General features: G+C 54.0%; 2 protein-coding genes and 1 non-coding gene across 3 annotated transcripts in view; 1 reads left to right on the top strand and 2 right to left on the bottom strand.

The window, feature by feature from the left end:
• The window catches only part of VAC14 (VAC14 component of PIKFYVE complex), a 64,482-nt gene extending 52,557 nt beyond the window's left edge, over nt 1-11,925 (bottom strand). Inside the window, exons 1-9 of the mRNA XM_055726449.1 lie at nt 11,777-11,925; nt 7,975-8,125; nt 5,460-5,627; nt 4,711-4,773; nt 3,580-3,687; nt 2,724-2,833; nt 1,594-1,700; nt 484-618; nt 53-199 (exon numbers count right to left, since the gene is read on the bottom strand). Of these exons, the coding sequence (XP_055582424.1) occupies nt 53-199; nt 484-618; nt 1,594-1,700; nt 2,724-2,833; nt 3,580-3,687; nt 4,711-4,773; nt 5,460-5,627; nt 7,975-8,125; nt 11,777-11,880 (1,093 nt within the window). The 5' untranslated portion in view covers nt 11,881-11,925. The remainder of the gene's footprint in view (nt 1-52; nt 200-483; nt 619-1,593; nt 1,701-2,723; nt 2,834-3,579; nt 3,688-4,710; nt 4,774-5,459; nt 5,628-7,974; nt 8,126-11,776) is intronic.
• Nucleotides 8,933-9,003, top strand: TRNAG-GCC (transfer RNA glycine (anticodon GCC)). Its single transcript has one exon. It is a non-coding gene; the product is annotated as a tRNA-Gly (tRNA).
• A 1,076-nt stretch (nt 11,926-13,001) lies between the features above and the next one.
• On the bottom strand, nt 13,002-16,803 carry LOC114017995 (hydrocephalus-inducing protein homolog). Its single transcript, XM_027816136.2, has 3 exons — nt 16,288-16,803; nt 14,067-14,291; nt 13,002-13,603 (listed from the first exon to the last, which is right to left on the bottom strand). The coding sequence occupies exons 1-3, from the start codon at nt 16,288-16,290 to the stop codon at nt 13,502-13,504; spliced, it is 330 nt and encodes a 109-aa protein (XP_027671937.2). The 5' UTR covers nt 16,291-16,803; the 3' UTR covers nt 13,002-13,501.
• Nucleotides 16,804-20,391: the final 3,588 nt, after the last annotated feature.

Here is a 20,391-nt window from a genome sequence, read left to right as displayed (position 1 = left end):
TTCCCCTTGGCCTTCCTCACACCTCTAATGGTTCACACAAATGGGAACTCACTGTTGGACGCTGCCTCTGGCTTGGAAAGGGACTCCTCTGAGGTGGGCTCTGCTGGTAGGGTCTGCTTGGCCTCGTCCATTTCATCGTCCTCTGGGATGACCAGCTTCATCAGGCTCTGGTTGCACACGTTTGCCACTTCCTTGATGTCTGAATGTAGGCATTGTAAGGAACACACAGTCCCACATGTGGCTATGTGCCACATCTGGCCAGCCATGGAGAAGCCACTGCAGCCCCATCAGGGCTTCCCCAGCCCAGCTACTGCAACCCCCTTCACGTCCAAAGGGCTAGCGTGGGTTCTAGCACTTGGTGGGAGGACTTGTCCTGGCCCTCTCCAGCTACGCAGCTGGCCCTGCGCCCCAGGGGCAGGAAACAGGCACTTCCCTTTGGGTTGCTGTAGCAGGAATGGGAGCAGCTCCAAGTTACAAGGATACTCTTCTTACGATCATCATAGGAGAGACACGGCAGGACAGCAGTCAGGATCCCTGAGGAGTAAGGCAGCATCACCCGGCCAGCCAGCTGGATGAACTCCCTCATCCAGCACATGGCTGTCAGCTGGATCAGGTCATCTGGAAGACATCAGACAAGCAAAGGTGAGGGAAAGGACAGCACTGGCAGCTGAGCAAGCTCCACAGGGCAAGGACCACCTGCAAGCAGAAAGCTGCCTCTGCTCCATCCAGAATCACTAGTCCAGAGAGATCCTCGTCTGGGACAGCTTAGTCCCAGAGACAGACAAAACCTGAATCTGCAGTGAGGCTGAGATTAAATGCAATCACTTGGTTTCAGACTTAACCCAGTCCAATCCATAACCCATGTTTCCCCATTTACAAATATTCCGTCCAGCTCCCCAATGCACAAGGATATTTCCTCCGTCACACCTGTAGCAGTTGTGTGTCTGAGTCAAGCATCACTCCTCGAGCTGGGGTTTTATTAACTTCCCCAAGTCCTGAAAAAAGGGAGCACTGCTGGGCGAGTCGGCCAATGCAAGGCCACATTTCAGGCTTGAGCAGTGTAAATTCATTTGGCATCAGTTTAATCAAGAACAAGCAGTCTTCATCCATTTCTATTTTTCTATCTCACAAGAAACCGACTCCCATTCAGTAACATTTAAGGAGCAGTTTAAGATCAATGAGCACAGCTCACAGACAAGATCCTTCTCAGGAAACACATCTAACTACAGCTGTAACCCTCGGCCACTACCTACACAGCAGACCCACAGGAGCTACAGCGCAGCACTAACACAAAGCGCCAGGCACATCATGCTTAAGTCTCCTGTCCCTAAGGAGATCCTTCTGGATGTGCTGGATACCCACAGGTGCCATCCGCAGCCAGATATTTTACTGTCAGGTACCTCTGCTTCAGGAGGATGCCAGACCTGTATCTGAGCAGTGCCAACCGTGGGAGCTGCCTGTTCCCCTGCTTTCAGTGGGATTTGCATGCACAGTGACCAAGAAAAGGCAAGTGGGTGAGCTGGTGAACAGCCTGCTGAAAAACTCCTGGCCTCAATCTATGGTGGTTGATAGCAGATGCTACCTGCAACTCACCCGCCGCCTGGCAGTGGATCACCAGGATATTGGCCATTTCTGCAAACTTGACGCTGGAAGGATTCTTCTTGATCTCCTTAAGGAACTCCCCGAGAGCCACCTCGCACCTGCAGAGAGGCAGAGCAGGTGATTAGTGCTCAGTCACCTTGGAGACATTACAGAGAAGTTCCGGAGACCAGCCTCCTACACACATATATAGAAAGGACGCTGGTGGCACAGCAGGCATGCCTCCGCACAGGGGCAGGGCCAGGAAGAACAAGGCTGACAAGCTCGCCTTGCCCCAAGGCAGAGACTGCACAGATGCAAGGAAGGAGGCAACAACCGTCTGGAGCCCCCCGCACCTTCCTGCAAATCCCTTAAGAGCCACACAGGCTCTGCTGAGATGGAGGTGTGCCTGGGATGCGGAGCAGAGAGGGCAGCAGCAGGGCAGGTGATACCCAAAGCTTTCAGTGCTTGTTCCTCAACAAGCAGACACCAGGAACCAAAGCAGTGGGGAGGATCCAGGAGGGCTTAGCAGTGGGATAGACCCAGGAGGGTTTGGCAGTGGGACAGACCCAATCCAATCTCACCACTTCCTTGTGCCCTACAGAACAGGTTCAGTTTTACTTCCTTCCAGTGCAAGAAGCCAAGATCCTCTGACCTCCCTGAGAACACGCAGCCTGTGCTTCAAAATGCTTCTGTCTTGAGACCAGCAATGGATCTGAGGAGCAAGCTTGCAATGCTTGCCTCTCTTCTCCACCCAGGAGAAGCTGGGTTGGTGCTCAACCTTGCTGAGAGGGGCTCAGATGCTACAAACTTGTTCACAGAGCTCATACCTCAAGCACACGTGAGCTTCTGTGGCTCTGATACTGGGTGCAAGGGCCGGGAAGGCAACAACTCAGCTGAGCCAAAACAGTTGGTCCCCCAGCACAGACCACAGTGTCCTCCACAGCCACTCCAGCCACAACAAGCTGGGGAAGGGAGGCCCTCGTCAAGGACAGTTTGATTCACCAAGACAGCCAGATTGCTCTGTCTCCCACCATGCACACGTGGTTTTGCTGCAGTTACACAAGAGCTGCAAATAAATGAAGATGGTGACGGACAAACTGAGCAAGACACAGCCCTCGCACTCGGCCAGCCTCCACACTCACATTTTCCGTATCTCCTTGCTGTTGTCTCCCAGGATCTGGAAAAGCCCATCCAGGATTTCTGGCAGGTAATCCAAGAGGTTGATGTCAGGCACAGACTCTAAAACCAGGATCTAGCTCAGGGGAGGAATAAGAAAGAAGAGGTGAGTTTTGCAGAAGCTAACTGACATCACCAGCACAAATCTGGCACAATACTGAGGAATTCAGAGCTGCCCACCTCAGAAAGAAGCTGAGTTAGCACAGGAAGCAAGCGATAGCCTGCAGCATCGCTATGTTTCTAGTCACAGCTCTGTAAAATGCAGCAGGGATCAGGAATGACTGCCAAGATGCGTGCAGGCAGACCTGGGATGGCACACAGTACGGCAGAAAGAGAGCGCGCAGAGGCACGGTCTCCCCAGAGCCGGGCTAGGCACCGAGAGCCTCTGCCTCGCACAGAAAGGAGAAAGCAGGCAGAGAGATACTTTGCCTCCTGGAGAGTGACATCTCTCCATATCACTGCTGGGTGATGGAAAGCAGTCTGGCACTGCCCCTTGGGAGACTGTAACCTCTAGATCCAGTATAGTCATTTATACCAGCAATACTCTTACTTTCTAACTTGGTATGCAACGTCCTGAACCTGGCTGGCAGAAGTGAAGTATGATGTCCCCGAGACTACAAAAGCGAGGTGACGGGAAGTTGGCAATTTAAAGAAGCAGGTGAAAAACTCTGCTGCCTTAAAAAATCCCATCCATATAAATTCAGGTGCCCAAGTTCACACATTGCTGCAAATATCTGCTGTTTGCCCAGACACAGGATGCTGAGGGGTCACGGTATTTTGGAGTTTGGACTGGTCAGCACACATGGCACTGTGTGTACCTACCCAGGATATAATGAACTGGCGGGCATACTGGTTGTTGGAGTAAATCCTCTCGCGCAGCAGTGGGATGAAGCCCACCAAGTCAAACTGGTTGCTCTCTGTCACGATGTCCTGCAGAGCCCAAGCAGAATGTGTTAGGAGGGATGGCCACCACCACGTCCACACAGCCACTCCCACCCAGCCTTTTTTAAGGCACATGACAGGAAACAGATGACAAGCAGCTGATGCATGGGTCTGTAGGTCAGGAGACCCGGGGAGAAGGAATCACGTGGTTTATTCAGCCCACGAGCCAGTAATTCCCCTTGGGCAGGGACTAACGCTGAGTGGGACCCAGACAAGGAGGCTCCTGCCCGCTCTGTGCCAGCCTGCCTGAACAGATGGAGGATGGGAGCTTCTCCCATTCATGCCTCAGTGGTGTGTTGCACACATGAGCAAACACCTTTGATGTAACCAGGCGTACCAGGGGTGGGAGAGTACCCTGGCTTTCCTTTAAAGCTCTTCCTACACGCCTGGTGGGTTTTGCTGCATGGCTAACTCTCTCGCGCCAGGGCAGTGGAGCAGATCTCCCAGCAAGAAGGTCTGCAGCAGGCGATGCGGAGACTGTGTTAACTGCTATGATAACGAGAAGGAGTGAGGGCAGTACCTAGCAGTGAACCACTCACCTCTGAACAGCAGAAAAAAAACCTGGGAGGTCTGCAAGAGTAAAAGCCTGTAGGCAAGCAAATTACCAACCCTGCCCCTCACCTCGAATCAGCAGCAGAACAGATCTGCTCACATCGCCACTTGCTTAGGCAAGGGAGGAGAAGCAGAGGAACAGCCCTTCTGCTGCCTTGAATGGGGCTGCAACTCTACTTGAATTAAAACCTCGCTCCTCCAGACACCCACTCCCAAGAGCTGAATGCACATGTGACACTGTGATAACCTACCAGCCCTTTGACCCAGCTGCCTGACATCGCCACCAGTTCCTCAATCTAAAAGGCTACGGTCAGTGAGGGGAAGAAATGTTTTGACAGTAGCCACAGGACTGAGCGGGGATGGTTTTAGCGGCTGCAGCCTCGGGGACAGACACGTGCCCAGCCAGGAGGACGTGCCCACAGCCTGCACCAAGGATTCTCAGCTAGAGAGAAAAAATACCTTGAGAAGCCGATCGAGGAGCTCAGAGCCGCTTTTGACGTTCGGATCAGGATCAGCAGCCAGCTGTGAATGACAAAAACAAGAGCCACTACAGCAGTGGGTCCCAGCTCTGCTCCCCACTCTGCAGCGAAGCTCCCAGCAGGCTCACAGGACTGCTGCTCCCCTCTGGCATTACAGGGACGGACACAGAGAAGTCTCTTTATCTCCACCTCCTCATCAGGCCCTAAGAAATTCTCCTGAGAAACTTCCTAAGGGGGGCATCAAGCACCCGTCACCTCCCCTGACTACGCAGGTTTTCACGGGCCAGCAGCCACGCTCTCAAGTGGCGGAGAAATACAACTTGCCAGTGAAAAGCTGCAGAGACAGGCAGATGTAGACAGGGTATCGACCCTACACACCCCACAAAGCCATAGTGCTGCAGAGCCACCTCGCCTGCAGCCGTGCCGTCAGCCTCATTTTCTAATACCACTAAACAAGGAACAGGAAAACACGTCTTGGAGGTGAGAACAGAGAACAAGCTATCTTACAGTGAACTCATCACCCACAGTATCAGTGGCTACCGTGCTGCTGCAGGAACTGCTCCTTTGGTCCTTCAGACCTGCTGGGCTCAAAGCAAACCAGTTTACTTGGAAAGATGATTGCAGACAACTTGGTTGGTTTGATCCAGACAAGACGAGGACTAGGGAACAAGCCTTAGGTCTCCAGTGTGAGAAAGAAAAGCACATGGGGGTTGAGAGGAAGCTTCTTACCTTGCTCAGGCCATCGAAGAGTACGTTGAAATGTGGGAGGACGGAGCCCCTGGCCACCTTGACAATGTTATAGAGAGCCTCGCAAGCGTAGTACCGCAGCCGACTGTCGGCATCGTTGAAACACGTTAGCACTGGCTCAATCAGCTCCTTCAGGTAGAGCCCAGAGTCCTGGTGGACAGGAGAGGACCTGTTAGCTGAGGACCACACCACAGGGAGAGGGAAGAGATGGCGCTGCCCTGGAACATACTGCAAAAATTCAGGCCCACAATGGCTTAGTGCACCTATGCTGGATAGGATTTATTCATGAATTTTTAACTTTATTACTGAAATTATTGAATTTTATAATTCAGGCACAGTGACAGCCAACTGAGCAAGGTGAGAAGTTGTTTCAAGGAAGTCCACACCAGCCACTGAAGCAATCACTGCAGCTGTACTCAGCTGGTTTTGATTTGCAAAGCTGTGCAAGAAGTTTAGGCAGTTATTCAAGTGCTCGAGTGCCTTTCAAAGCAAGAGGGGCTGTTTCCCGCTGCACTCTGCTCATCTCTGCGGTAGACTGGCCCACAGAGAAACCGTCCCTGCCTCCCTCTGCCCTGCCGGCAGGAGATGAGGCAGATGCCCAGCAAAGCCAGCAGTCGCTGGCCCTCACGGCAGTCAGCTGCCGGCCAGGATTTATCCCACACTGCCAGCTGGTTTCAGTGTAAACCCACCAAGGTTTCCAGGACCAGGGAGAACATCCCAGAGAGCGACAGACTGAGCCTACCTGCACCTTCATTTAAGCAAAGAAGCCCCTGGTCTGTTGGGCTACTCTTTGTAAAAGTCAGGAGCTGGGTAGTGCAGAGGAGCTGGTGGGTACAGGCTTCACAGAAACAGACGACTGGCAGCCCCCACAGCACCATCCTGCCCTGTTGTCTCCAGAAACACCAACTCAACCGTGGTTCCAGCTACCAGACAAGGAACAGCTTCAGCCTATGGAGCTGTTGGATGAAGCCACTGTGGGGCTCTGATTCGCAAGCAAGATTTGACACGCTGAAGTTTCTTCTCCTGGACCATGGAAGAACCATGCTAGGCTGACCCTGACTGCCCACAAGCGAGTATCTTTGCTAACAAGGCACCCTCCCCACCCCAGAAGACTTGCTTAAGGATTCACCATCACAGCGGGAGTTTCAGACAAACCCACAGGTAAATGCAGGAGGTTGGCTTGTTTTGAAGTTTGAGGAAACAGGCTGGCACTTCCCGAATATCTAGTAAAGGAGACAGTAAGAAAATCAACCGCACATGGGCTAGCAGATTAAAGAGTTCCACTCAAAGATTTATCAGCGTCCCTCAAGACCACCAAAACCAGCTCCCCCATTCCCTAGAGCCAGCTGCACCAGCAGCCCTAGCAGCACGGCGTGCCTGTCCCTGCACTGTGCAGGAGGAGCAGGCGTGTTACGTGCCTGGGCTGAGGGCAGAGCAGAGCGTTGTGCATCCCGGGGAGAATGGTTTTGCAAAGAGATTCTGTGTTTTAACAAGATGACGAAGACAGTAGCACTGCTAGAAGCCCCTGGCCACCAGCATAAAGACAGCTAACGCAAAAGTTGTCAGGCTTCAAAGCACCCGCTCAGACTGATCATGACTGTCATTAGAAGGAGAAAAAAATAATTAAAATCTACCTCAAAGCTCTTCCAACAGGCACAACCTGCTCTTCCTGCACCCTCTGCTTTCACTGATGTACACCTTACCATGGATCAAAATGACTCCTTCCCTTGCAGGTGCTTTCAAAAACCAGCCGCATGGTTTGACACAAAACTCCGATGGAGCTCTGAGCCTGCAGAGTCCATCCTCCCCTCCATGGGGACAGGGATGCTCTGGCATAGCCCTGGAGGCAACTTACTGACTTTGTTCTCGTTACCGAGAGAAAAGTTATAGAAAAAGTGCGACAGAAATCAGCCAACTTCCCATGCAAGAGGCACCAATATAACACCTCCAGAATGAGACAGAGCCACCCACGAGTTCAGCAAGTAAAACTTCTGCCAAGCCCAACAGAAAGCTGCTACCTCAAGCTAACACAGCTCGACACCTTATGCCTCTTGCTTCTTTTGACTACAACTCTGCCACCATTTGGTCAATACCTTAGCCCTGCTTCCCAAAGGTCCTGCCCACACTGCCGGAGCCGACTGAGTTGGGGGTGGGAGATGGAAGGGCTGCAACTCTTCTCAGCTTCATTAACACAAATTAGTACCCACCCTGCTGAGTCTTGCCCAGCTGCTGGAGACCGAGGACAGACAGATGCACTTAAGCCATGCTTAGGGGGCTGCCAAAATGCAGTCCAGGCCAGAAAGCGCTCCTGTGCCCAAAGGATGCGGCTGGGTGTATTGAGGAAACCCAAAGAGAACCCAGCTGTATTCCGCAACACAGGGAGAGCTGGGGGGCCGCAGCGCTGCCAGCCTGAATCTTCCCATCACACTGATCCAGGACAAGCCACCATTCTCCCACTGCAACCCACACAAGCCAGAAAACCCACACCCACACCTACCTTGCCCAGGGCGATGGAGCAAGCAGCCAGGCCAATAAGTCCCCCTTTCCGGCTGTGGGGGTGCTGGGAGAGCGCAAACTCCTGCGACAGGATCTGGATCACGTGTTTGATTTGAGACGTGTTGTTCTGAGCCACAAACTCTCTCACCAGCCTGGGGAGGGAAGACGAAAGCACCCAGGGGGGCTTTAGGTTCTGCCTGATACAAATGCTTGGGGGCTCAGCTCCCCCCCCCGCTGTCAGAAACAGGCATTTTCAGCCACGACAAATGCCAGAGAAAGCAGTACTGAAACAGGGAATGCTCAAGGAGCCCACAGGTGAAACCAGAGCTCTCCCCTTCTCCCCGCTCACATCCAACAGGGGCTTGCTGCCATCTTGCTGCTCCCAGCCTGCAGCCTCCTAGAGGGTTCGTGAACTCCCAGCCCAGGGTGATCTGTCAAGGGCCACCTCACTGCAGTCGCATGCTGGCAGAGAAGAAGTCACCAGATCTTCAAACACCCTCTCCCACGCGGTGGGTTACAAGGGTCATTCACCCCCCGGCACGGCACAAGACGGCAGCAGAGAACTGCTCAGCACACACTAGGAGCGCTGGGGGCCTGGTAGGGAATTGCTGCCCACCAGACACATATGCAGCGCCAAGATTTTGGACCTTTTCAGCCACCTACGCATCGCTTCAGCTGATACTCCATATATTTAAATAAGCTACTAACGGCATATTTAAATATACTCTTAAACAGCACAAACCTTAACAAAAAGCAAAGGTTTCCATCTGCAATACCGGCTCCTCCCCAGAGATATTTAACACATCAGCTGCACTTGAATGGAGAGACCTGCAACCCCGCTCCAGCCTGGGCAACTGCTTCAAGCTCCCGGGTCACCCAACTGGTCTCCCCTGCGGCAGAGCTGCTGGCCAGCCAGGGAGGCGCAGGCAGCTGTGCAGGCAGCTGTGCAGGCAGCTGTAGCATTGGTGGTTCAGTGGTAGAATTCTCGCCTGCCACGCGGGAGGCCCGGGTTCGATTCCCGGCCAATGCAACGCTTTCTTTTTTCTTTTTTCTTTGACTTCTATACATTACATGGACCCATGCATCTCAAGATCTCAGCCTAGATAAGGATCTTTACCTTAGTCTTCACAGAAGGTGCAAAAACCTCCACTGCCTAACTCCATACACGGGGGTTTTTAGCACTCTATTGAATCTCATGTTGCCCTATCCCAGACAAGTACCATTGGCCAGTATTCCACTTGATAATCCAGGAAAACTGTTATAGAAAATGTTCATGAACTCTCCTCCCAGAACAACTAACGCCAGCTGTGTTCTCATTCTGCTCCAAGGCAAAGCAGCTGCCCCCTTTCTCCCTGGGGGCATCACACAGTCACCCCTCGCTCTCCCTGCTCCCAAGCAGAGTTCTCCAACAGTTACGGCCCAACCCATTCCCCCAAACCGCTGCTTTAGGGAAAATAGCTCCATCTCCAGTCCCACTGAGCAGCACAGACTGTCGGGGTGATCCTTTTACTGCCTAGATTTTACAGACAAAGCTCTGTTTGAACAGGAATAACTTTACAGACTTCCTGCAAAAGTTTAATAGGCTCAAGATTTAACTAATAAGGCAAAAAGGTACTAGCAGCATCAGGGTCTGCATGCAGCAGGAGCTGCTCCCACATTACCAGCCAGAGGACGAGGAGGTACCTGAGCTAAAAGGCAGCGAGTCCCTCCTTGCTCCGTGCCACAGACAGGGGAGAGACGCTGCTGGTGCTGCTCTGCGATGGGTTTTAGCTGGTCTAAGCCTCTGTATCTGCAGAAAGGGTTGGCTCTTGCCTTCCTCCTCCTCATACCTTTCCCAAATTGGGCTTCCAGCTCAGTCAGCTGAACCTTCTGACTCCAAATCAGACTTTGGTTGGTATAAACCAACAACAAAACCCTAATCCTGGGGCAGAATAACTCAGAGCAGAGCTGCTTAGACACGTCGAGGAGTATCACCCCTCACAGTGGCAGCAAAGGGGCAGTTACTGAAGTATCCCTGAGGCTGGAGTTACGAGGACAGTGCAGCACACCTGCCACAACCCACACTTCAAAAACTACTCCTATAATGAAGAGAGAAAACAAGAGAAAGGTAAACACACAGAACAGAAGGGAGTAACTGAGTTGAGTTTCTCCCTGAGCACACACTCACCCCATCTTAAGAGCCATTTTTCTCTGCTGCCCATGTACACCCTTCCCACGCAGGACACTTATCTTGAAGGCACACAGTTCCCACCCCAAATCCCTCCCACACCTCCCACCAAACCCTCAGCACAGTGGCTCCATCCCCACGTCCCTGGCTGCATCTCCCACCCAAAATTCAGCCTCTCCGGCTTCAATCATGGTTCCCAGCAGCTGCCCGGAGGGGATGCTTCAGATCGCCTCCATCAGTGGAGCTCTCAGGCAGTACCCGGGGAGTACACGGTCCTTCCCAGGCAAAGCTGCGGACCAGAGCAGCACAAAGCACCCAGACCAGCGCAGGAAAGGCGTGCAGGCAACACAAGGGGGCACGGCCATGCCAGCAGGCACCTGCAGCCCTTTGGAGAGGAAGGCCTGAGCTCCATCCAAACAGCGGTGATGCAGAGAGAACGAGGCAACACCCAGCGGCCAGGGATGACAGCAGGCGTGTTCCCACCTCTGCAGCTGGACCGAGCACCCAACGAACGAGGGTGAGACCTCAGGGAAAGGGGGATGGCACCACAAGGAGACGAACCCCGGCTGACATGAGACAGGCCCTTGATGATGGGCACAACTGCCCCAGCGCCAGCCTGCTGCAGCTCCTGCCCAGTGAGACCCTCATGTTCCCCAGTTGTGCGCAGGGCTGGCACAGAGCCGGCAGCCTCCATCAGCGTTGCAGAAAAGCAAGTAATGCAGTTCTGAGCTTCTAAAGTTAAACTGCTCACACGTTTGCCCCGCGCAGCGCTGTGCAATGGCCCTGGGGACCCATCGTCAGGCCGGGCTTTCTGTGCTCACTGGCACGAATCCTGCCCTGGGACACGGCCTCGAGCTGGTGGGTCCCTGCTACAACCGGTCGGATGAGGCTGGGAGACACAGAGCAGCTCTGGGGGAGAGCCCCTCCTGTCCGGGCACTGCCCCGGACTGCTGGCCACTGACAGGACCCCTGCAGCCCCTTCCCCTGGCCCGCTGGCCACTGACAGGGCCACTGCAGCCCCTTCCCCTGGCCCACTGGCCCGACAGGGCCACCGCTGCACCTTCCCCTGGCCCGCTGGCCTCTGACAGGGCCACTGCAGCCCCTTCCCCTGGCCCGCTGGCCTCTGACAGGGCCACTGCTGCACCTTCCCCTGGCCCGCTGGCCTCTGACAGGGCCACTGCGGCCCCTTCCCCTGGCCCGCTGGCCACTGACAAGACCCCTGCAGCCCCTTCCCCTGGCCTGCTGGCCCCTTACAAAGCCACTTCAGTCCGTGGCCCCTGACAGGGCCACTTCAGCCCCTTCCCCTGGCCCACTGGCCCGACAGGGCCACCGCTGCGCCTTCCCCTGGCCCACTGGTCCCTGACAGGGCTACAGCAGCCCCTTCCCCTTGAAGGGCCACCGTGCCCCCTGAGCCCCTTCCCCGGGCTCCCGGGCCCGCAGCCCCCGGGTGCCCTGGACCCCGTCAGGATGCCCCCGCAGCCCCCCCCGGGGAGCCCAGCCGCTCCCCTCCCGCGGCACAGCGGGTCCCACCCCCCCGGCGCCGCAGGAGGCTCCCGCGCCGCAGCCCACCCTCGGGGCGCCGGGGCAGCCCAGCTCCCACTTCCCCGGCCACCCCCCGCCCCTCCCCGCCTCTCACTTCTCAATCTCGAGAGCCGCCACCTTCCTCTTCTCGTAGAGCTTGTCGTTCAGCGCCCGCACCACGCTGGGCGCCAGCGGCGCCAGGTCCCGCTCCGCGTTCATGGCCCCGCCGCCCCGCCGCCCCCCGCACCGCGCCCACGTGACCCCTGCGCCAGGCCGCTGCCGCCCCCGCGCGGCGCGGAGGACTCCGCCTGCCCCCCTCAGCCCGCTCCCCTCAGCCCGCTCCCCTCAGCGCCCTCCCCTCAGCCCGCTCCCCTCAGCCCCCTCCCCTCAGCCCGCTCCCCTCAGCCCGCTCCCCTCAGCGCCCTCCCCTCAGCCCGCTCCCCTCAGCCCGCTCCCCTCAGCGCCCTCCCCTCAGCCCGCTCCCCTCAGCCCCCTCCCCTCAGCCCGCCCCCCTCAGCCCGCTCCCCTCAGCCCGCTCCCCTCAGCGCCCTCCCCTCAGCCCGCTCCCCTCAGCCCGCTCCCCTCAGCCCGCTCCCCTCAGCGCCCTCCCCTCAGCCCGCTCCCCTCAGCCCGCTCCCCTCAGCCCCCTTCCCTCAGCGCGGCGGTGCAACCCGCTGTGCCAGCAGCTTATTCAATAATAATTTTTAATAAATATTTATATTATAAATAATATTGTTTATATTTTAATATGTAATAAAATAATATAAACAATATGGATAACTAATCAATGTATTTAACACTAAACTCCAGCAGGGTTTACTCTCGCTCCAGAGTTAATCGCTCCCTCAGGTAACGAGCCCAGGGGCGCTGAGGACTGACCTGTGAGGGGGGAGGCCGCGGAGGCAGTAGGGCCAGGCCAGGCCCGTGCCCCCCGGGCAGCAGACCACCATCTTGCCGGGGACAGGGGCCTCACAGGGCACCGGGTCGCCCTTGAAGGAGACGGTGATGAGCGCGGTCTGCTTGGGCCGCAAGCTCTCAGGGCCTTGGTGACAAAGGCCGGGGGCTCCACCGCGCACTGCAAGGCCATGGGCTGTGGGAAGATGTTTTTGAAGGGGATGGCGGTGGTGCCGCCAGCCCTGATGGGGAAGGGGCCCTGGGGCTCGGGCGGGAGGGCCAGGCCGAAGAGGGGGATGCCGTACCCCCCGAGTGGGGACCAGAGCTGCAGCGTAGCCCTGGCTTTGCCCAGCTGGCAGGGCTTGTAGGTCACCTCCACGCTCACCTCCGAGCCCCCCAGCTGGCGGGGGCCACTGACATGCGGAATTAAACTCCATAACTCAGGGTAAGTTATAAAGCAGGTCTGTTTATTGTGGCGCCAGGTGCAAGCGGGATCACTCCTAACTTGCACACTTAGTTGTACTCACAATACATATTTATACACTGAAGTTGGTTAGTTCTGCCCAAAGCCTACACCTACTAACTAATTATTGGTTAGTTGCTTTCTCGCTTCAATTTAAAGGTACAGTTCATTTTAAATTTACTGGGCATGCTCCCCGAGCGGGGCATTCACTCTCTTGGTGGGGGGGGGAGGGGGCTTTGAGTAGGAGGTCTCAATCTCCCACTACCACAATTATTTTATCCTAGTGTCCTTCAGTCTTACCAGTTCAGTACTTTTTCTTTTAGCAATTAGCACGTCTGTGTCAGAGGGCTACTGATTTACATTCTTGTGGGGCTCATGTACATCTGTACATACTACCTGTCCCTTCTGAAGTGCTGAGCAGGCCGAGCTCCAGACCTTCTCTGGCAGCCAGGGGGGCTCCTGCCTGCCTGTTCATGGTTCCTGTTAGCTATGCAACTGCTGCCTGCCGAGTTTTAGGTTTTTCACTATATTTTCTCGCATCAAGTCACTGATGGTTTTTGCCATCTGGAAGTCGGCGCAGTGGGTCTGCACAGGGGAGAGAAGAGACCCGGGAGGGGGCAGGTCACAAAAGCAGAGCTAGCACCTGGGGAAGAAACCAATGCCCCCCTGCCATCATGCTAGCCGGGGTCCCTTTCCCCTGCCTGTCCCCCCCACGCCATACCCCAGGGGAGTGTCCACTGGAAATGGCCATAAGGACTGCCCAGGCGTGCCGAGCAGGGACAACCCTGCACCCAACCCCCAAGAGATCTTACTGCCACAACCGGGGTGTAAAGTAAAATTCTGGGCACCATGGACCCAGCAAAAGCAGCTCCAACAAGGCAGCAGAGAGGGCTCTGCAAGTGGGTCATGCCCCAGTCCAGCTGGGGACAAGTCCAGCATTGGTGGGAAGACCCCCGGGCTCACGTGGCCGCCCTCAAAGGATCCCTCCATGCAGAGGGCTGATGCTGGCCGGAGGAGCTGCCTCTCAGCCAGGGCAGGCTGGGGTCACCTGGAGAAGGTACTCGGTCTTCTGCTGGGCATAACTCATTATTTTAGTGGTGATGGTCTGCCTAGAGCCCAGTGTGGTGCAGAAGTAGAGGGGCTTCTCTGGCCTGCTCATGGTGGCTTTCAGGTGCAGGCCGTAGTAGAAAGAGCCCAAGTCGCTGCTCTGGAGCACCAGGCGCCCCGTGCTCTCACCCGTTTTCAGGGGCTGGTTCTCAAAGACAAGATCAGCCTGGGAGGAATGAAGGAAAAACCAGTGGGTCAGGCAGAGATGGGGAAGGCCCAGGCTGGGGAAAGGGGTCCCTGGCGTGCTCGCGCAGTGCTGGAAGGCAGCCCAGCACCTTCCCTTACTCCAACTCCCCCTCTCTGGGCAGCGCCTTGCTGCATCTGGGGCAGCGTTCCCTTGGGGGACTGTCCCCAACAGCGCAGAGCCCTCCAGCAGTATCGCAGAAGCTTCCCACCCTCAACCGCACACACCTCCTCGCAATCCAGGCTGCAAACACCCTACCAGTCAGGTAGGGCATGTCCTGCAGCCACTCTGGACTGAAAGTACCCACGCTAAATAAGGAGCGTGAGGCACAAGGACCTGCCACATGAGGTCTGACAGGAGCTTATCACAAGGGGCAGCGTGGCAGACTCCACCAGTGCAGGGCAATTCCCACCTGGGATTTTCTCACACAGATTATTAGTAGGTGGGAGCTGTCACCCTCGGACAGAAGCCCTAGATGGTACATGTAGGGCATCACCCTTCAGGAGTACAGGCTCCCAGAAAGACTGCAGGGAGAAGAGAGCGTACTAGATGAGCTTTGCTCCAACTTGCGACTGTGCAGGAACAGTGAAGTACCGGGGAACACTGACGTGAGGCACTTTGCAACCTATGGCAAACGTCACCGGGACAGCCAGAGGGTTGTCCACCTTGACGGTGGAAGACACTCTCTGCCGAGCAGCGGTGGTCATTTCAACAGTGCCGATGGGTTCTGAGGCGGTGGCCTTGAAAGTCACCATATAGAACAGGTACTCCTTGGTCACCTTGGTAGCAAATTAACGGGGCCAGGACTGAAGTCAGCTGCTTCAATCCACACTGTTAAACTCCCTCCATCTCCAGGACTGAGAAGCTAGAGGCAAACCTCCTGCAGAACAGTTTCTGGCCAGCATTCATTCCCAAACCATGTCCAGGAACTAGCAGTAGAGATGTCTGTGTAACAGCCTCTGGGAAAGTTTCCGGGTGCTGTTTCGCACCCCAATACGGCCAGACTCGGCACTCAGCATGAGGGACAGCATTAAGCCCTGCTCCCTCGTGGCCTCGCCTGCAGAGCTGAATTTTGCTTGTGTGTGATGAGAGAAGGCTTTGGGGAACAGCGCTGCTCTTCACGCCCTTTCCTTCCTTCCCCTTTGCCAGCTTCCATAACTGACGGCCGGACAGCTGATGGCACAGCCCGGCTTCAGCACGAGTGTGCCCTGTGCCGGGGCAGAGCCAACGCCAGGACCCACAGCCGAGGGAGATGAGCACACTCGGAGCGTGACGGGCTTTGGCTGGGCTCTGCCACCCTGACCATCGGACAAGCTGCCTGTGCTAGGAAACACGAGGGTTGACAGCTCTCCGCGCTCCTCTTCCCAGTAAGACCCCTTGGACACAGAGCCCGGTTTCCCCGCAGAACCGCGCTGCTCCCAGGGAGACCATGTGCTCAGGCACGATCAGGTTAGCGCAGGTTAACGAGCCACGGCCCCGCCGCTGGGCTCCGGCAGCTGCTGTGAGCAGGGTCTCTGCCTGCAGCAAACACTCCTGCGCCCGAGTTCGGAGGGTTCGTTTTAGACAGTGACTTTGCGTTCGCCCTGGGCTGGGGGACTGCACAGAGACAGTGACTCAGGTCAGCTAACGCGTTGTTACACCATCAGTTTTCCCAGACTCAGAGACTTCCCCAAGTGGTGCCCTGATGTCCCCTTGCCGGTCCTGATCCACCACGTGGCTCCCCCCTGAGCCAGGTCAGCTCCTGCGCAGAGCACACGTGTCAGAGCAAGCACAGGAGGCTCTGAAAGGCCCTGAAAGCGGGCAAGGAGAAAGTCTCCAGCTGCAGCTGGGAAGATGGCAATGAAAGCGGATGACAGTACAGGGATGAGAAAGCAATCAGTGTTTTGGGGTGAAGTGGCATGTTCTTCTCCCCATGCCCTCAGCTACCAATTGAGACACCCCGGGCATGCCTAGCTGCCACACTGAGGCAGCACCTTACCATCCAGGCTGGGTGGAAGCAGCTCCCCAGTGTGGCTCAATGCCCTTTCGTCCTCCACAGCCGCCATCCAGTTGTATTCCAGGGCCACATTCCCTGTGTTGGACAGCAGGAAAGTGAAAAGCAAGAAGGAGGAGTGAAAAGAAGAGGACTGTGACGTATGAAGGCACGGACTCTAATTGTGGCGCAACCAGAGACACGTTATTGTATAGAAAAGCTCATATTTATATCTCTGGGCCTGGATACAAATTCCAGCTCCATGTACCACCAGGCTCAGGGCAGAAACCATTCCTGCAGTTACATGGCTATATATCACTACAAGCATGCAGACACCTTTTTGCTACTAGATAGCCTAGAATGTTTCTCTTTCTTACTTTCCTTCACATATACCCAGCTGTTCTCTCAACTCCTGCCAGGTCAGACATTCTCCATCCTCCCCTCTCATATCTCCCATCAGTAATGGTCAAACATTCTCTGTACTCCTCTCACACATCTCTTTTCAGACGTTCTCTATCCTCCTCTCCCACATCTCCCCCTTTTTTGTTTGTTAACTGTGACAAGGCAAAGGTTGCGTGTAGCTGGGTGACCATGACCTGATTTATGTTATGGTCAACTAAACGCTGAATACAGGAAAAAAGGCATGGGAGACATAAGGCAAACATCAGTAAGGCGGTTAAGATAATTATAATAAATCCTGCAATACTTTTGATCCACAGCCCAAAGTTTCCCAGCCATAAGAAGAGACCAAAGGCATCCCACCCCTGGCTCTGCTGCAGATCTTTGTTTAAGACTTTTAAGTTTTGTATGCTTTGTGAATTGATTCAGAGAGGTCACTCAGATTCATGCAACACATCACATCAAGTCTTCACACCCATATCTCTGTGCTAACAATAAAAATCAATAGCAGCTCGGTTCTGTAGCAACATATGATGGACAGAATGGACATCTGCTATTAAGCCAAAAAAAAAAAAAAAGCAGTATTCGTAGCATTACTTTCTTTAGCAAGCTAGCAGCCTGATTTACAAAGCAAGTCAAGAGCATGTACTATTCCTACAGAAGAGATTAGAGAAGCAAAAATGCGCTGTGCTGCATTCCAGAACTCAGCCTGAGAGTTACAGGCTGCTGTGAGGTCTGTGTTATAAACATTTGACATGTGGTGGGGTTGTGATTTTGCAAGGGCTGCAATGCCCGTTTGCAATCTTCATTGGCATTATCATAGCTAGTTGTTTTAAATGCAACCCTCGAGCTTCCTCATGCTCAACTTGTAAAATATCCTGAAGCCAATCAGTAAAGTTCGTATATGACTCTTTAGGATCCTGCAAGACTGTGGTGAATGATTCACTAGAGGCTCACCCAGACTCTGGTATCCTGACTGCCTTAACAGCCATCTCCTTAATTTGCAAATAGTTGTCCCTGGGATGCCTTGCCTGAGTCACGGAATTGGCATAATTATTTTCCCCAGCCAACTGCTCATAGTTAACAGCAATTCCCCAATTAAGGTTTTCAATCAAGGCCACTACACGTAGCTCACAAGAAGAATAACCACATCATATACTGCATTGGAGTTAGTACCATGCCAAGCAATGACTATTAGTCATGCAGTGCGAGTGTATAAGGCTCTGCCATCGCTTCAAGAAGGGACACAGCAAATGTACTATGAATCCCCCCTTCCCGCACTGCTTTGCTTAACTCTTTAACAGCTTCATATTGCACAGGCTGACACTCTGGAGGCTGATTTGGTGAATACAATACTGGACATGTCATTGCGATTCCCAAATCCCCTTGCTTAAGCTCTTCCCGCTTGCATTCCTGCCACCGATTCCCCAGACCCCCTTTCACCACCCCTGAAAATACAGTTAACGCATCGGGGCAGGGGTGGGGGGTGGGGGGGTGCAGGGCAAGGAAAAAAGTCTGGTTCCTTTTCTGGATCTATAGGACCTGGGATGAAAAGGTTTATCAGTGTCAATGGAATCACTCTCTGAGATGTCCGGTTCCCACATTTGGTCCTGTGCTGTGAGGGTCGCTGCAATCAGTGACAGGAGCTTTGGGAGCAGAGGAGGTGTGGACGGAATTGCCGTCATTGACGGTGTGTTGGGAAGAGTCGCGCTGTCGGTGGAATTTACAGCCTCCTCTGGTTCAGTGCTTATGCTGTCGGTGGAATTTACAGCCTCCCCTGGTTTAGCACTGTTAGTAGAATTAGTCGACACTTGACGAAGAGTATTCAGGATTTGCCACCAAGGTGCTAAATGCATTCCCACCACGGAGTCCCCCTCTGTGGCAGCATCATACAATCGTCTGCCGACTGCTTGCCAGGCAGGAATTTGCAAAGTGCCATCAGGTGGAAAGTCAGGCACTTTGTCACAGATCCATTCTAACAGAGTCACTAGCTGCGGACCCGGCACAGCTCATTGCTGAGCTGCAAGCAGCCGTCGCAGTACATCCAGGCTGCACTGTTGATCTCAGGATAACCTCCCTCTCATCATTCCTGACTGCTCACCTGTATTGTAGGTGATGGGTGCACAAAGTTTCCATGGATCCTGACCCAGTCAGGCTACGCCACCAGTTCAGGGCTCCATGAGCCTCCTGCTTAAGCTCCACGCTGTCAAAGAAAAGGTTGCCATAGAATCTCCCTTTGCTGCTGCATCAAATAGCATCTTTCCTGCATCTTCCCAAAGCTGAGTGCAAAATGCCGTTGTGGCATCCGCAGCGTGTCCCTGCTTGCGCAGCCAGGCAAGCAAAAATTTCACAGCTGCTTCCTCATACTTTACCCCTTGCCCTTCCAGTATTTTCATTATCATACTGCATATCAATTTTTCTTCACTTGACATACGTGAACCTTTATCATCCCCAGCTGCTCAGCTGTAGAGGTGACGAGGTCCAGACCGAACAGCTCTCTGTACTGCTGCTTTCTTGAGTTCAGCTGGGCATTGCCACCAACTGCTCTATCTTCTGCAGCTTATTGACCATCATGTTGGGGTCACCATTTGTGGCGATTGAGGCACAGACTTTGCAAGGATGGTGAAGCAAAGACCTTTATTGTTAGTTAGTTACAGCTTTTATAAGTTTATACTCTGCACGCGTGCTGCTAAAAGCTTTATTATTGGTCAAAATCTACTGTCCACGCACCCAGATGCTGTTCACTATAGGCTACTCTCTGCTGTTGACACTGTTTGCTTATCTTCTGGAGGTGAGATCACATTCCTCCTTTGCCTCTGTTTCATCCGGATTTCTTCTTACACTCCCTCAAAGTTATTTACCTCTTTGTTGCAGGATCACAGCTGCACATCATCAAGGCAAGGTCACAGCTGCACATTATCAATGTCAAACCCACTATCTCCATCCTCTGTAATTCACCCTTTTTGTTTTTCAAATAGTCCTTTATAGTGAAGCTGTGGCTGGACATTTGCGACATGTTTTTGGCCTCTCAATAACTGCAAAAAGCTGAGAACCATGAGAAAATGTAATGACCATTGTCGTGGCCCAGAGAACCAGTAGCCCAACATTTGTAATGTCGCTCATATGGCTACCAGGGCATTTTTGCTTGGCACCTTCTCTGGTGGAGCTGTGCCTGGACATTTCCAACATGTTTTTGGCCTCCAAATCACTGTGAAAAGCCAAGAACCATGAGAAAAAATAGCTACTCTTTTATTGGTTCAGAAAGCAGGTAACCCAAATTTTGTGGTGTCCTTCACATGGCTGCCAGGGCAGGATAAGAACCAGCAAGAGAATCTCTTCCTGGCACTTTCTCCAGGGGACCTGTGCCTGGTTGGTTCCATGGAGCTTTTTTGAGTCTGTACAAGTGAAAAAGTGAGCACTTAAATTTCTAACCACAGAAAGAAGGTAGCAGTGCTTTTGTGGTGTCCTTCACACAGCTACCAGGGCAGGGTGAGAACCACCAAGAGAAGTCCTTCCTGGCACCTTCTCCAGGGGAGCAGTGCCATGGGTGGTTTCATGGAGCATTTTACCTCTGTACAAGTGCAAAAGCGAGCAGTTCCTTTTCTCACCCCAGAAAGCAGGGAGCAGAACTTTTGTGGTGTCCTTCACATCGCTACCAGGGTAGGGTGAGAACCACCAAGGCAACTCCTTCCTGGCACCTTCTTTGGTGGA

Source organism: Falco cherrug, chromosome 14, assembly GCF_023634085.1.
Source record: "Falco cherrug isolate bFalChe1 chromosome 14, bFalChe1.pri, whole genome shotgun sequence".
NCBI classification, from domain to species: Eukaryota; Metazoa; Chordata; class Aves; order Falconiformes; family Falconidae; genus Falco; species Falco cherrug.
Note: the sequence above shows the minus strand (reverse complement) of the source record. Positions and strands in the feature narration are given on the sequence as shown.